Source organism: Solea senegalensis, linkage group LG18 (genome assembly GCF_019176455.1).
Source record: "Solea senegalensis isolate Sse05_10M linkage group LG18, IFAPA_SoseM_1, whole genome shotgun sequence".
In the NCBI taxonomy this organism is placed as follows: Eukaryota; Metazoa; Chordata; class Actinopteri; order Pleuronectiformes; family Soleidae; genus Solea; species Solea senegalensis.
In genome coordinates this window covers 18,334,265-18,351,801 of record NC_058041.1, presented here as the reverse complement: position 1 = coordinate 18,351,801, position 17,537 = coordinate 18,334,265, and the positions used below count along the sequence as shown (strand labels likewise).

The 17,537-nt window shown below is 46.0% G+C and overlaps 1 protein-coding gene across 1 annotated transcript; it reads left to right on the top strand.

The window, feature by feature from the left end:
* Positions 1–1,415: 1,415 nt before the first annotated feature.
* aatkb (apoptosis-associated tyrosine kinase b) lies at positions 1,416–17,523 on the top strand. The gene is made up of 14 exons (XM_044014419.1): positions 1,416–1,840; positions 4,091–4,224; positions 5,617–5,755; positions 8,378–8,457; positions 9,076–9,194; positions 9,364–9,451; positions 9,544–9,677; positions 11,638–11,722; positions 11,873–11,994; positions 12,087–12,236; positions 12,325–15,673; positions 15,828–15,939; positions 16,255–16,431; positions 16,514–17,523. The coding sequence occupies exons 1-14, from the start codon at positions 1,750–1,752 to the stop codon at positions 16,528–16,530; spliced, it is 4,797 nt and encodes a 1,598-aa protein (XP_043870354.1). The 5' UTR covers positions 1,416–1,749; the 3' UTR covers positions 16,531–17,523.
* The last annotated feature ends 14 nt before the right edge of the window (positions 17,524–17,537 follow it).

Below are 17,537 nucleotides of genomic sequence, written 5' to 3'. Positions count from 1 at the left end.
AATATGAACTGATTTATTTTACAGAGGACAAGCTCCTATTTGTGTCTCTGTGTCTGTCTTTAGAGGACAAGCTCCTATTTGTGTCTCTGTGTCTGTCTTTAGAGGACAAGCTCATGTTTGTGTCTCTGTGTCTGTCTTTAGAGGACCATCTTATATGTGTATCCTCTGTCTCTGTCTTTAGAGGACCAGCTCATATTTGTGTCTGTCTGTCTGTCCTCAGTGGACCAGCTCATATTTGTGTCCTCTGTCTCTGTCTTAGAGGACCAGCTCATATTTGTGTCTGTCTGTCCTCAGTGGACTGGCCTATCTGTGTCTCTGTCTCTGAGGACCAACTCATGTTTGTGTCTGTCTGTCTGTCTGTTCATGTGTCTGTCCAGCTCATATTTGTGTCTGTCTGTCTGTCCTCAGTGGACCCTCATATTTGTGTCTGTCTCTACCTGCTCATATTTGTGAGTGAGAGTGATGTGTCTGTCTGTCTGTCTTTAGTGGACCTGTGTCCTGATCAGAGGACCATCTTATATTTGTGTCTCTGTGTCCTCTGTCTCTGTCTTTAGAGGACCAACTCATGTTTATGTCTGTCTGTCTGTCTGTCTTTAGTGGATCAGATCATATTTGTGTCTCTGTGTCTGTCTTTAGAGGACCAGCTCATATTTGTGTCCTCTGTGGTTTAGGTGGAGTCTCAGTTTGGGAGGAACCAGAATCATGAGTCAGTCTTTGGCAGACTAAACACATTGAGCCCCTTTTTGGTCTATAAACCAGTTCCAACAGATTATCTTCAGATTATCTTCAGATGATGTGATTAGGTCACATTCTCAGTAGTTCTCTGAAGTGTTGTTTGTTAGTGACAGATTATAATCTGTAAATAATCTGACCATAGCTCGTACACATGCTGCTTCAAGAGTTGGGAGCTGCTGACCCCCAGTGGTGACTACAGGCTATTACATCACAGTGCAGCGATGACTGCTGGTGACAGCTGCTGCCACCAGGGGGCAGCGCTGAACTGTGGGAGAGGACACAGAGTGACAGAGCGTCATGACGTCATCACGACACCTGTGACGTCATCATTACGTCATTTTTCAGGTTGTGTTTATAGTTGCTGTTAATCACATTTATTTTTGGCTCCTCCCTCTAGGGGTCGCTACAGTGAATTACCTGAGTGTTTCCGGTCAATCAGACCGGATGTTCTTCCTGACGCAACCATCCTATTTATCCTGAGGAGGAGGAGGGTCCTCTGTGTGTGTGTGTGTGTGTGTGTGTGTGTGTACAGTATTTCATATAAAATATTAAATATATGAACATAGAGAGATTCAATTAATCATTAATCTGCACAAATAAGAATGTTTTTATTTACACACACACGCACGCGCGCGCACATGCACGCGCGCGCACACACACACACAAACTGTATTTGGGCTCATTACCAAACAAGATGGCGCTCTCGCCGTCAGCACCTCGGACAGCTCCGACTCCACAAACCTGAGCCTTTGATTTGCTTTGACTGGAGTCACGTGATCGAGGGCTGAGGATGAAGATGATGATGATGATGACGATAACGTGAAGAGAAATTCATCTGTGAATCAAGCCGGTGGATTGAGAGACTCTTCCTCCTCCTCCTCCTCTTCCTCGTTCCTAGTGGAGGATGGGAGTAAGGGACGAGGAAACGTGAAGGAAACGAGAAGGAAGCATGACGGTGGTCTGTGGTCGCTCAGGAGCAGACGTCGCTGCGTTTTTTCTCTGTGTCTCTGTGTGATGAAGGTGATGAAGATGCTGCTGCTCCTCTTCCTCGTCTCCTCAGCTGTTTTCAGCCGCTGTCTCGCGCTCAGCTCTCATTTCAGTGCAGGTGAGGCGACATTCCTCAACTAAGAAGATGTCTGTGGTGCGACTGTTGTTACATAATCACGGGAGTGACGTCATGATAAATCCAGATAAAATCAAGGTGAACGTTTTGTGAAGCTCGCGCGTGAGCTGAGCATCTGTAAAGGGACAGTGCGTGTGATTGTGTGCGGGGCTGTTCCACTTAGAGATGGTTGTTGTTCATGCAGCACATCTGGCCTGTCATTATTCTGCTGGTTTCTATGGCAACCAGAAGGTGCAGCAGACTATGGTTTTTGCGTCATGTTTCCAGAAGAGGATGAAAAATGAATTTGACTGAATATTGTATTCACACACACACACACACACACCAAACCTCATAGAGAAAATCAGTGATTTTAACATCACACACACACAGGAGTTGTTGATCCACTGCTGCCTCCATCACTAAGTTCTAATGTCTGATTTTAATGAATTCAGCTTTTGAAATCTTTCATTTAGTCTTAACTTAGTGATGACAAAGTGTCCCCGCAGCTAAAGATTTTCTCTATGAGGTTTGGTGTGGGAGAGTGAGTGGTTTACAAACGTGAGTTTCCTGTTGGAAAAGTCTGTCACACGGTGAGATGAAGACGTCATAGACTTAAACTGAGCGAGAATCTATTAGACTTTTGTTAAGTGTCTAAAATCTTCACTAAAGAAAATCAGTGATTTTCACTGAACACCTTGCAGCATGTTCTCCCCGTGTGTGCGTGGGTTCTCTCCGGGTTCTCCGGCTTCCTCCCACAGTCCAAAAACATGCAATGTGGGGATTAGGTGAATTGGACACTCAAAATTGACCATAGGAGTGAGTGTGTGAGTGAATGGTTGTTTGTCTCTATGTGTGTGTGTGTGTGTGTGTGTGGCCCTGCGATGGACTGGTGGACTGTCCAGGGTGTACCCCGCCTATCGCCCCATGGAGCTGAGATTGGCACAGCACCCCCCGCGACCCTCTGGTGGAGGATAAAGCGGTTAGATGATGACTGACTGACATGACTAAATGAGCAGATGAACACATGAATAGATGTGAACAGGTCTTTACCGGTGTGTGAGTGTGTGAGTGAGTGAGTGTGTGTGTGTGTGTGTGAGTGGAGTGTGTGAGTTAGTGAGTGTGTGTGTGTGTGGTGAGTGAGTGTGTGAGTGAGTGTGTGAGTGTGAGTGAGTGTGGTGTGAGGTGTGTGAGTGTGAGTGAGTGGTGAGTGGTGGTGTGGTGTGTGAGTGAGTGAGTGAGTGTGTGTGTGTGTGTGAGTGAGTGAGTGTGTGTGTGAGTGAGTGTGTGTGTGTGAGTGAGTGAGTGTGTGTGTGAGTGTGAGTGTGAGTGAGTGTGTGAGTGTGTGGTGAGTGTGTGAGTGAGTGAGTGAGTGAGTGTGTGAGTGAGTGTGAGTGTGTGAGTGTGTGAGTGAATATGTGTGTGTGAGTGAGTGAGAGTGAGTGTGTGAGTGAGTGTGTGTGTGTGTGTGTGTGTGAGTGTGTGTGTGTGTGAGTGTGTGAGTGAGTGTGAGAGTGAATATGTGTGTGTGTGGTGAGTGTGAGTGAGTGAGTGTGTGTGTGTGTGTGTGTGAGTGTGTGTGTGAGTGAGTGTGTGAGTGTGTGAGTGAATATGTGTGTGTGAGTGAATGAGTGTGTGTGAGTGAGTGAGTGAGTGAGTGTGTGAGTGAGTGTGTGTGTGAGTGAGTGTGTGAGTGTGTGAGGTGTGTGTGTGAGTGAGTGAGTGGTGAGTGAGGTGTGTGAGTGTGTGAGTTAGTGAGTGAGTGAGTGGCGTGTGAGTGAGTGTCTGTGTGTGTGAGTGAGTCTGTGAGTGAGTGAGTGAGTGAGTGAGTGAGTGAGTGTGTGAGTGTGTGTGTGAGAGTGTGTGTGTGAGTGAGTGAGTGCGTGTGAGTGTCTGTGTGTGTGTGAGTGAGTAGTGAGTGAGTGTGTGTGAGTGAGTGTGTGAGTGTGTGAGTGTGAGTGGTGTGTGTGTGAGTGTGTGAGTGAGTGAGTGTGAGTGAGTGAGTGTCTGTGTGTGTGTGTGAGTGAGTCTGTGAGTGAGTGAGTGAGTGTAGTGAGTGTCTGTGTGTGTGTGTGTGTGAGTGAGTTGAGTGAGTGAGTGAGTGTGGATTTATCAGATCTAAGTAAACAGCTGAGGGTCTGTGTGTCTGTCTCTGTTGCTATGGTGACGGTGCAGTTTTAAAGTGCTGCAGCTCATGCATTAGTGTATGAGCTACACTGTTACAGATGCAGCTGTTCTCATCATGTCCTGCAGATGGCGCTGCACTCAGTGAGCTGTCCTGGACGTCGTCCCTGGCCACGGTGTCCGTCTCCTTCTCTGCACTCTTCACCCTCGTCTTCCTCATGTTGGCCTGTGTCTGCTGCAGGAAGAACAAAGTCCGCTTCAAGGTGTGTGTGTGTGTGTGTGTGTCCACGGTGGTCCGGTCTCTGGACCACCCAGCTGACCGGACCATTAGGGTGTGTCTGAGAAAGAGGCCGAGCAGAGGGAGGAGGAGGGAGGACAGACCCATGAGTCCACATCCGGCCTCATCTGGAATTAGACAAGTTTTCCCCAGAGCAGAAAGAAGGAAAAAACACACTCACACACACATGCACACACATGCACACACACAGACACACACACAGACACACACACACACACACACACACTCACACACACATGCACACACATGCACACACACAGACACACAGACACACACACACACACACAGAGACACACACTCACACACACATGCATGCACACGCACACACACACACACACACACACACACACACACAGACACACACTCACACACACATGCACACGACACACACACACATGCACACACAGACACACACACACTACACACACACACACACACACACACACACACACACACACACACACACTCACACACACACACACACACACACACACACACACACACATAGTGTAAAAAGTCAGTTTTACTTTTTGTGCAAAAGTTGAATTGTTTCATCCTCTCACCTCCTTCTAAGAAAGAAAATGATGTCACACTCCTCCTCCTCTTCCTCATGAGTCGACGTGTAAACACCTCCTTCATCAGCCCCCCTCCTCCACACACACACCCGGCCCCTCCTCCTTTTATCTTTTCTCTCCCTCATCCCTTCATTCACTGCAGTCTCATTCAGTCAGAGTCACAAACTCTTCCTCCTCTTCCTCATCTGTGGACACAACCATGACGATGATGAAGACAGTGTGTGTGTGTGTGTGTGTGTGTGAGTGAGACCCTGAGTAAAGGTAAGACAGCAGAAACTCTTCAGTCTATTTTGTTAATTTTAGGTAGGAAAGTGAGATTAAAGTGAGATTAATATCAGATTAAAATCAGATTAAAGACTGTGACTGTGTTAAATTTGATGTAAAACTTTAAACAACTTTTATGATGTGAGTTCAACTGTTATAATTCATTCATATTTTTTTATCTTATTTACTTTACAAAAGTGTGTGTGTGTGCATGTGTGTGTGTGTGTGTGTGATGGGGGGGCTGGATCAGGTCACATTTTTCCAGTGTTGCGACTTTGCTGCACTGAACTAAAGAGACTTTTATTCTGACATCCGTTCTATGGAAGATGCCAAATCCCTCCTCCTCTTCATCCTCCTCCTCTTCATCCTCCTCCTCTTCATCCTCCTCCTCTGTAATCTTCAGAATCCTGAGATCCCTTTGTTGTGAAGTTGCATCTTCATGTTCATAAATCTGTGACCTTAGTGACCCCTTTTCTCTTGCATGACCTTTGACCTCTCTTTGTTGCGCTGTTTTTCAGGAGTTTAAGAACGTGGACGGCGATGACTTCCACGGCGACACACGCCTGGCATCGCCGGCGTCGCAGGGCAGCCCCGACGTCTACATCCTGCCCCTCACTGAGGTGTCCCTGCCGGTCGCTAAGCAACCAGTTCGAGCAGGTGCGGCGTGTTAACGCTCACTTCCTGTAACTAACGTGAAATTGTACTTCAATCAAAAAGAGAAAACTTGTGTTGATGTTTTCAGGGAAATAAGAAAATTTTCTGTAAGAAATACAGAAAACTTTGATGCTTTGTTCTGTGTCCTTCATGTCTTTCCTTTCTTGCTGTTGTTTTGTGTCTTTCATGTCCTTCATCTCTTGTTTTGTGTCTTTCATGTCTTTCCTTTCTTGCTGTTGTTTTGTCTTTCATGTCTTTCCTTTCATGTCCTTCATCTCTTTTATGTCTTTCATGTCTTTCCTTTCTTGCTGTTGTTTATGTCTTTCATGTCTTTCCTTTCTTGCTGTTGTTTTGTGTCTTTCATGTCTTTCCTTTCCTGCTGTTGTTTTGTGTCTTTCATGTCTTTCCTTTCTTGCTGTTGTTTTGTGTCTTTCATGTCTTTCCTTTCTTGCTGTTGTTTTGTGTCTTTCATGTCTTTCCTTTCTTGTTGTTTTGTGTCTTTCATGTCTTTCCTTTCTTGCTGTTGTTTTGTGTCTTTCCTTTCTTGCTGCTGTTTTATGTCTTTCATGTCTTTCCTTTCTTGCTGTTGTTTTGTGTCTTTCATGTCTTTCCTTTCTTGCTGTTGTTTTGTGTCTTTCATGTCTTTCCTTTCTTGCTGTTGTTTTATGTCTTTCATGTCTTTCCTTTCTTGCTGTTGTTTCGTGTCTTTCATGTCTTTCATCTCTTGCTGTTGTTTTGTGTCAGTTCAGTAAAAGACTGTGAGAAACCCAGAGAATCTGGCTGTTGTCAGAGTTTGTCCCTGGGGTTAGCTCCGCCCTGACGCTGGCCTCGACCAGCTGGGCCTCCACCTATCCCACAATCCCTCTGTGCAGAATCAACGCTGTGCTCTTTAACATTCACTCGCTCCCACAAACATCTGTCAGTTGCATAACAGCATCCAGGCGGCGAGCCGACGCTGCTGCATGTTGGTATGTGAAGCATGTGAAAGCAGAAAGACTCAGTGAGAAGATCCTGTGTTTCTGTTTCTATCACTTACTTCATTTAATCTACATCATCTTAAGCTACGATATCTTTAAGAACATGGTCACGTCTTTATCTCACTGTTAGACGTTTGTAAACCACTCACTCTCCCACACCAAACCCCATAGAGAAAATCAGTGATTTTAGCTCACAGGGACACAGGAGCTGCTGGTCTACTGCTGCCTCCTGTGGTCACTTTGTGTCACTGAGGTCAATCTGACTGAAGTATTTCAAATGCTGACGTGACAAAATCAGACATTAGAACTTAGTGATGGAGGCAGCAGTGGATCAACAACTCCTGTGTGTGTGATGTTAAAATCACTGATTTTCTCTATGGAGTTTGGTGTGGGAGAGTGAGTGGTTTACAAACTTCAGCGTATAAAACTAAACTTGAACTGGTTCATTAACTTTATTATTATTATTATTATTATTATTATTATTATTATTATTATTATTACAGTTATTATTATTATTATGATTATAATAATATTATCATTGTTATATAGAGCTGAGGTGGGTGTGGACATGATGTGAGTTCATGTTCGCACAGTTTATGTTGTCACTCATTGCTGAGGACTGACGACAGTAGGTGGAGTTCATGATGAAGCACCAGGACTGTGAGCTCTGGGTCTGGTCCAGGACTCGGCCCAGTCCAAGTCCCAGTCCCCAGGATCCACCCTGCTGCAGCTGTTCACACTCACTCTCTCTCTCTCTCTTCTTCATTTGAAAATGAGTGGCACTGACATCAGAAGTGTATTAAAACAGAGCGAAAGCAGAGTGAAAACAGAGTTGAAAACAGAGTGAAAACAGAGTGGAAACTGAGTCAAAACTGAGTGAAAACAGTTGAAGACAGAGTGAAAATTGAGGGGAAAACTGAGTGAAAATGGTGAAAAACAGAGTTGAAAACGGTGAAATTAGAGTGAAAACAGAGTTGAAAACAGAGTGAAAACAGAGTTGAACATGGAGTGAAAACAGTGAAAACAGAGTGAAAACAGAGTTGAAAACAGAGTTGAAAAGAGTGAAAACAGAGTTGAAAACAGAGTTGAAAACAGTGAAAACAGAGTGAAAACAGAGTTGAAAACAGAGTTGAAAACAGAGTGAAAACAGAGTGAAAACAGAGTTGAAAACAGAGTGAAAACAGAGTTGAAAATGGAGTTAAAACAGAGTGAAAACAGATGTGAAAACAGAGTGAAAACAGAGTGTGAGACTCTTGTGTGGGGGACATGTTGGACAATAGTCCCAGTGTGTGTGTGTGTGTGAGAGACAACTGGTCCTCACGCTGCTCTGAGCACACACACACAATGCTGGGTTTTAACTTTGGGATGGAGAGAGGGTATGAGTGGGTGTAAAGGACTGAACGTCCAGAGCACAGTGAGGGGACTGTGTGGTGGACAGGAGAGGACAACGGTCCGCCTGTCCTCGTAAGAAAGAAAGAAAGATGAAAGGACAGATGCAGAGGGTGAGATCAGAACATGAAGTTTCTGACGACTATACTGAGACACTGAGAAATCCACTCTAACCTCTCTCTCTCTGTCTCTCTCTGTCTCTCTCTCGCTCTGTCTCTCTCTCTCTCTCGCTCTGTCTGTCTGTCTCTCTCTCTCTCAGTTCAACTCCTGAAGTCAACAGAAATCTGTCGTCACAATCTGCTTTACCTGAGAGACATCGGCACAGGCTGGTTTGGGAAGGTAAGGTGTGTGTGTGGGTGTGAGTGAGAGAGAGTGTGTCCTCACATGTGTCTCCTGGTGTGTCTTCACATGTGTCTCCTGGTTCGTCCTCACATGTGTCTCCTGCTGTGTCCTAACATGTGTCTCCTGCTGTGTCTTCCCATGTGTCTCCTGGTTCGTCCTCACATGTGTCTCTTGGTGTGTTCTCACATGTGTCTCCTGGTGTGTCCTCACATGTGCCTCTGTGTGTCCTCATGTGTCTCCTGGTGTGTACTCACATGTGTCTCCTGCTGTGTCCTCACATGTGTCTCTTGGTGTGTCCTCATGTGTCTCTTGGTGTGTCTCACATGTGTCTCTGGTGTGTCCTCACATGTGTCTCCGTCCTCACATGTGTGTCTCTGGTGTGTCCTCACATGTGTCTCCTGGTGTGTCATGTGTCTCTGGTGTGTCTCACATGTGTCTCCTGGTGTGTACTCACATGTGTCTCTGGTGTGTCTCACATGTGTCTCCTGGTGTGTCCTCACATGTGTCTCTGGTGTGTCCTCACATGTGTCTCCTGGTGTGTCCTCACATGTGTCTCCTGGTTCTTCCTCACATGTGTCTCCTGCTGTGTCCTCACATGTGTCTCTGGTGTCTCAGGTCCTGCTCGGGGAGGTGAACACGGGCGTCAGCGTCACTGAGGTCGTGGTGAAGGAGCTGAAGTCGAGCGCGAGCGTCCAGGACAAGATGCACTTCCTGGAGGAGGCACGGCCTCATCGGTACACTTTAATTATATTTAAATATTAAATATTTAATTGAAATTTACTTTTATTCTTATTATACTGTTAATGTGACATGAAAGGTTTCTTTTTATGTTGAAGGAATGGTCTGTAGTTTATGTAAATCATGGTTATGACACAGGTCAAAGGTCAAGTTCTGTCTTCACAGTGTCCTCCATCACCCCGCGCTGCTGCAGTGTTTGGTTCAGTGCACTGAGGTCACTCCGTACCTGCTGGTGCTGGAGTTCTGTCCTTTGGTGAGACATCATAGAAATACAATAAAGAAGCTAATTTGTTTGGACAGTGGCGCCCTCTGGTGGTCAGGTGTGTGACGCGCGTATGTGTGCAGGGAGACGTGAAGACTTACCTGAGAAGCTGCAGATCTGCTGACGTCTCCGCTCCTGAGCCTCTGGTTCTGCAGAGAATGGCCTGTGACATCAGCTCAGGACTTTTACACCTGCACAAACACAACTTCACTCTCAGGTACTGACAAAGTTCTGCTGCGCACACACGGACCTGAAGCTGCGATGACTCAAAGCTGTCGGTCGTCTCCTGAAACAACATCCTGCTGCTGCCTGAGTGCTCGTCACACACTCCAGCATCAGTGATTTTGTTGCAGGCGGTGACCATGCATCAACATCACAACACACGTGTCACACAATACACTCAACACACGTGTCACACGATACACACAACACACGTGTCACACGATACACACAACACACGTGTCACTCGACACCACAACACATGTGTCACGTGATACACACAACACATGTGTCACGTGATACACACAACACACATGTGACATGATACACACAACACACGTGTGACATGATACACACAACAATAATGCAGTCACGCTGAGACAACACACGTACGACATCATTAACACACGGTGTCGCTACGACACACAATAAGTCAGCAAGATACACACACACACACGGTTGCGCGACACTATTAACGCATTACGTCACGCGACACCACAACACGCGGTCACACGCATATCACAAAAAGACATGTCATTGTCGATACACACAACACACGTGTCACACGACATACACACAACACAATGCGTCACATGATACACACAACACACGCGGTCACGCATTACCATTAACACACACGCGGGTCACGCGACACCACACAATACACGTGCGGTCACATGACACTACAACAATACATGTCACATGTCATGATGATACAATACAACACACGGTCAATAATTCTATTATTGCAACACACGGTCACGCCACTACAAATACGACGCCACGATGATAATAATAATAACACGCGGACACGCGACACCACGACATTGACGGAAACATGATACATTGACAACACATGTGTCACGCGACATCATCAACAATATGTGTCACATGATACACACAACACACGCATCACGCGACACTTCATTAAACACACGCGGTCACGCCGACACCACAACACACGGTCACATGATAAGCACACAACACGCGTCACACGCGACACCACAACACACAACACACATGTCACATGATAATAATAAATCAATACTGACACACATGATAACAAATAGCCACGCAATGACACCACAACATACACGTGTCACATGAATACACAATAAATACATGTGTTACGCGACACTACAAATACATGTGTCACATGATACACACAAATACACGTGTCACGCCGTTTAATTACAACACCACGCTGTCACATATACATTACAACATGCGTCAAACATGACACGACAACACGGTCACACGCATTACGGTCACGACACCACAACACAACATGTCACATGATACACACAAATACACGCGTCACATGATACACACAACACACGTGTCACGCATTACCATAACACACGTGTCACGTGACACCACAACACACGCAAGTCACAGCGACACCACAACACATGTGTCATATGATACATGATACACACAACACGCGGTCAAGCATCACAAATGCAACACAAATACAACGCTGCATACCACAAATACACACAACAAGAGCGATACACACCAACACAATGTCACATGATACATTACAATACAACGGTCACGCGACGATACACACAACACATGTCACGTGATTACCACAACAATGTGTCACATGATAATCACAACACATGTCATATGATACACACAACACCACGGATAATACAAATAATGTCATCAAATATGTGTCACGCATCACACACACAACACACAACAATACACGTACGCCTTTATTACACATGCGGTTAAGTGCCACAACACATGTGTCACGCAACACCACAACACATGTGTCACATGATACACACAACACACGTGTCACGCGATACACACAACACACGTGTCATGCGACACACACAACACACAACACGTGTGTCAAACTGTCCTCACACATGAGTTCTTGTTTGATATGTTTAATAATGGTGAGAAGTAATCCCGCCCCTCTGTCCCACCCCCTCTGTCTCCAGTGACCTGGCTCTGAGGAACTGCTTGTTGACTGGTGATGTTTCTGTGAAGATTGGAGATTATGGTCTGGCTCACACCAAGTACAAGGTGTGTACAAAACAAGGAAAGAGGATTTCAATGATTTAGGATTCAGTGCTGCCTGTTAATGTTTGACCAATCAATCACTCAATCAATCAATCAGTCAATCAGTCAATCAATGAATCAATCAATCAATCTATCTATTCTTATGTCCTTCAGGACGATTACTTTGTGACACCTGAGCAGACGTATGTGCCGCTGCGCTGGTTAGCTCCAGAGCTCGTGGATGAGGTGCATGGAAATCTGCTGGTGTCTGACCACACCCACCAGAGCAACATCTGGTAACACACACACAACTGAATCAAAACATGAAATATCATCAAATAAGTTGAGATGAATGAGTGACTTGTTTGTGTTTGTTGTGATGACTCAGGTCTTTGGGGGTGACGATCTGGGAACTGTTTGAGTTTGGAAACCAGCCGTACAGACATTATTCTGACCGACAGGTTCTCACCTACGCCATCAGGGAGCAGCAGCTGCGACTTCCAAAACCTCTGCTCAAAGGACCTCTGGCTGAGCGCTGGTGAGACAAATGTTTAGTTGTTTTGCTGAAATGAAGCACACTGGAGGTCCTGCACCAGGAATGACTCTGTTCTTGTTCTTGTTGGCAGGTACGAGGTGATGCAGTTCTGCTGGCTTCAGACTGAACAGAGACCCACCGCAGAGGAAGTCCACTTATTGCTCACTTACCTGTGTGCCAAAGGAGCCAGTGAGGTAGAGGAAGACTTTGAGCGGCGCTGGAACTCATTACGTCCCAATCCCGGATTCAACAGCCACCACGGTGCCTCTGCAATGTCACAGAACCATCTGCAATCGACCGCCTCCTCGTTCCCTCTCCTGGAGCAGTTCTCAGCAGGTGATGGCTTCCACTCAGAGTCTGGGGATGATGTGCTAACAGTCACTGAAACCAGTAATGGCTTGAACTTTGAGTATAAGTGGGAGCAGGCCAGAGCAGAGCAAGACTCCTTGAGTGGCCTCGGTCATTGTCAGGAAGGATTTTACCCTCTGGGGGGCGATGTTGTAGGAGGCTGCTCTCTGCAGAGTCTCACTCATGGAGTTTCTCATTCTTACTACCACACAGAACATCTACATGCTCCTGGTGTACTTCCTGTCCTCAGTGCCCACAGCCCCTCAGTGAGCAGTGAATACTTCATCCGCATTGAGGAGCCAATGGGTTGTACCATTGATCCGGACTATACCATGTGCACCTACAGCCCAGAGTACCAGGGTAGCAGCGGGAGCTTCCTCAGTGGGAGTGCTGACTCTGGTGAGTGCATGGCCTGCCCGTCACAGGCTCAGAACATGGGTGTCGGTCCTTATTGGTCAGCTGACATCCACAAATCAGATGTGTACGACTCCAATGACTCCAGTCCTGCGATCTCCCTGACAATGGAGCCGCTTTTAGGACAAGTGTTGGATAACAGCCCTCTACGAGCCTGGGAGTCCAGCCATTACGTGTCCTATAAGGACAGAGATGGTGGTTACTACTACGATCCCTCACCGTCTTTAGGAATAGATCACTATCTGACTGGACGAGAGCAGTCAGGTGATCATCTTCAGGAAAGCTGGGGCTCAAGAAGTTTGCGTCAAGCCTTGGGTGAGCTGGAAAACCCGTTGGGTATAACGCCCTCTGCAGGCAATCCACCTGAACAGGCCTACAGAGATCCATACCTGGACACAAGTCACACCTCCATCATAGGAAAGAATGTCAGTGGAGGTTACTATGACATGATGGGCTCACTGAGGAAGACCATGCCCAGTCATACAAGACACAACAACCACTCTGTCAGTATCAACATGGACACAGAGGGGGTGCTCTTCATCGGGCACAGGGACAGCGTTTCAGAAGAAGAAGAAGAAGAAGAAGAAGACATTTTTGTGGAGAGATATACCTGCAACACCTGGCCTTCAAAACACCGCCACAGCAGCGCAGGTCGCAACAGACGGGCGAGTCACAGCTGCAGACCGGACACTTACGTGGATTTCTACTACACAATGCCGAGTACAGACATCGAAGACTCGTGGCCAGAAGATCATAGCCTGGCTTTCCACTCTCTACCCAAACCTATCAACTATCCTGAGACCCACCAGGCCAAAGACAACAGTGCCTGCCTCAGCCTGAGCAAACACCACGCAGCGGTGCCTTTAGACAAGTGCAACACCTACATCTACCTGTGCCACGAGGGGGAGGCTCCGGCACCAGTGTCCGGAGAGCTCTGCCACTCATGCTTTGTTGAGCCACTGTCCGGCTTGTTAGTCAGCGACAACAGCTACAGTCATAACTATATTCACAGCAACTACATCGCAGAGAAGTTCGTCGACACCCACTGCAGTGAGGAGATGATCAACCTCTCGCCGGCTCCGGGAGGTCCTAATGTGACCAGAACCTCCACGACAAAGAACGAGGAGAGTGGAGAGCTTTATATCGACCTCGCACGAGAGGAAACCTCTCTCAAAAAGAAGAGGGAGAAAAATCTTATCATGCAAAAAAGACCAGAGCATAAAATACAAGAGGTGACACTGACTCAGCTCATAGCGCCTCCTGCTGACAACATGCACGTAATGGTGGTTCTCGCCGATGCGGAGTCAGAGGAGAGTCACGCTGGAGACAGTGGTGTCGGCCGAGGTAGCTCCAGTGTTTGTGTTGCTGATATCCTTGACTGCAGTGACGATGACATCACAGATGATGTCACTGATGTTACCTCAGGAATCTTTGTTGACGACTGCAGTGAGCTGAACATGTCTCCTGCCCTGAAGACATTACAGAAGCAGGTGGGAACTCCTGACTCCATGGACTCAGTGGATCTACCACCTGCAACTAGACCTTGTGAAGAGTTTAGCCCCGCCTCCTGTCATCCTTCCAGCTCACCTAAAGCTATGGATAGTGGCTATGACACTGAAAACAATGAAAGTCCTGAGTTTGTGCCTAAAGAGTCTCATGAATCCCGCGAACAAGGTGTGGAAAAGCTCACCCTTGATACAAGCCCGGAGGAAGAAGAGGTCCTGGAGGAGGAAGTGGAGGCCAAAGTCATGCTCGCAGAAGATGAACCATCACTGGATCAAGACTTGAACTCAGAAACCTCCCACAGTGGTGAGCACATGTTTTTACCTCTCAGCGATGAGACTCCACACCGAGACTCTGCTTACTTCTCAGACTACGAGAATGAGAGGCAGGCGAGGGATGAACAGGAAGAACAATCAGAGAGAAGGAGCGATGAAGATGAGGAATCTAAAGACACTGCAGCAGAGACAGAGATGGAGGAATATGTGACAGAAGAGTACGACCATAATGAAGAGCTGCTTCTGCCTCTGGATTCTTCTGGTGCAGCCTCACTGGCAGAGGGGACACTGGACGAATGGCCGTCCCAGGAGGAGAGCTCGTCTCTGGGGGACTGGGCAGCTGAGGTGGTGGGAGCCATGGAGGAAGCGCTTGGAGCTTTGCATGGAGATTGTTCTCACAAGGACGAAGAGGAAGAAGAAGAGGAGTTCAAGACAACCTCCAGTGAAACCTCAGAAACAACAGAAGAGCCAGTGATCAAGACAATCCAAAACAGAACATCAGGTGAATTCATGCACTTTTTACCAAAAGATGAGGTGGCGCTGCAGCACACGGCAAACGCCAGGCGTTTTTCTTCTTCTTCTCCTCCGCCTCCATCCATGCCTCCTCTGCTCAAGGCAACAGGAAGCCAAGGAACTCCAGCCGATGGGGAGGACGCAGACGAGGAGGACGGTGACACCGACGACAGCGAAGAGTCCGATGACGAGCTGCAACCGTGCGGTGGCGAGGAGAGCGAGGACGAGTGTCAGCTGGTTCCCATCGTGGTGAGCGACAACAGCGATGCCTACAAACTGCGAAGTCTCCTCAAGACGATCACAGCGGAGAAGATGGAGGAGGAGCCGGAACGCAGGAGGAAGACGGTGTCCTTCTTTGATGATGTCACAGTTTACCTCTTTGATCAAGTGAGTAGAAAACATGTTTATATTTTAGCTTCAAAATCAACATAATCTCCTTAAATGTAGATTAGAGATGAGTTTCAGATTAGTGAATATCTGAGCTGGTGTTGTTTGTGTTGTTGTGATGTTAAGATGCTGTGTTATCATTTTCCACCACTAGGAGAGTCCGACGAAGGAGCTGTCAGGGCTCAGCCTTCCTGTAGCAGCAGAAGGTCAGAAGGTCAGAGGTCAGAACGCCTCCGACGACTCTGATGGAAACATTTCTGAAGAGAGTGAGAACGAGAACGTTTACTGACTTATTCAGAGATCTTTCTACACCATGACTTTTTCTTTAATCTCAGAATTCAGATTTTCTTTCATCTCAGAATTCCGATTTTAATCCCAGAATTAAATTTTCTTTAATCTCAGAATTTACATTGTTTTCTTCTTTTTCTATATGTGGCCCTAATACTCTGTCACTGTTTATATATATATACATATACATACATACAGTATGTCGTGTGTGTATAGTTTCCTCTCTTCCCCTTGCTGACTCTTGTCTGTGTAAATGTGCTAATAAAGTTATTGAATCTTGAATCTCTGTGCAGGTGCAGCTTATGAGTGGGACGACGACGACTTCCCCCTCTTTCCTCTACCGACGTCCTCGGTGACATCACAGTCCCCGCCCATTCTTGCCCATAGCTCCACCCCCAAAGCTCCGGCAGCCAGAGCTCAGTTGTCGAGATTCACCATCACTCACATCTCAGACTCTGACTCAGCAGGAGGTGAGTGACCGTAGCAAAACTAGGATTAGGATTAGGATTAGACACTGAGTGTTTGAAGATGAATCTTTTGTTTGTTTCACAGGAAGCGGCGAAGAGTAAAGGGACATTTACCACTTTTTCAGAAAACAGCATGAGACACGAAGACAGTGAGGACACTGTTTTTCCAGATTATTAAAATAAACGTCATGTTCGTCAGAAATAATCCAGAGGACGAGAGCGAGTGAGAAAATGACGACACTTTTTAAGAGTTTTTTAAAAACACTCAATCACATGATTTTTCAGAAGGAACGCGACAGATGTGAATGTTTATGTTTAACATAAATACAGCAGCAAGTGATAGATTAAGATTAACGTGGTTTAACATCTTTTACCAATATAGCCATGCATGATTTAAGAAATAAATCACACACACACACACACACACACAAGCTCAGGAATCCTGAAAATTCACATCCAAACAAAACCACCAGGAGGCGCACCAGCTCTCATTACAGCCCGCCTGAGGTAGGCTCCGCCCACAGCGACATGACTTTTTTGTAGTCAGTTGTGGTTACCAAAGCTGTAATTGTGACCTTTGACCTTTCTGCTAAAGAAATGTGTACGTGCAGCTGCTCAGTGGAACAGCAGGAGGCACTCTCTATTAGAATTAGGACTTTTTCTTTTTTAATCTCAGAATTTTGACTTTAATCTCAGAATTCTCTTTAATCTCAGACTCCTGACTTTAATCTCAGAATTCGGAATTTAATCTCAGAATTTTGACTTTAATCTTAGAATTCTGACTTTTTCTTTAATCTCAGAATTCATTCTGTTTTATTTTTATCTTTCTCTGAACTGCTCTGTGATTGGTCAAATTCTCTGTGAACACAATCAGCAGCAGAAGTTTTAGTTCTATGATTCACATTATTGTTTAAATTATTCACATTATTTTTATGTTGATGTTTAAATTATTCATGTTATTATTTATATTATTCACATTATTATTTATATTATTATTTAAATTATTCAAATTATTATTTCTGTAATGATGATGAATTGCCTACCCCGTCTTTAATCTCCTCAGTGAAAACACAAAATAAATATTCATCCACACAATTATAATTTAGTTT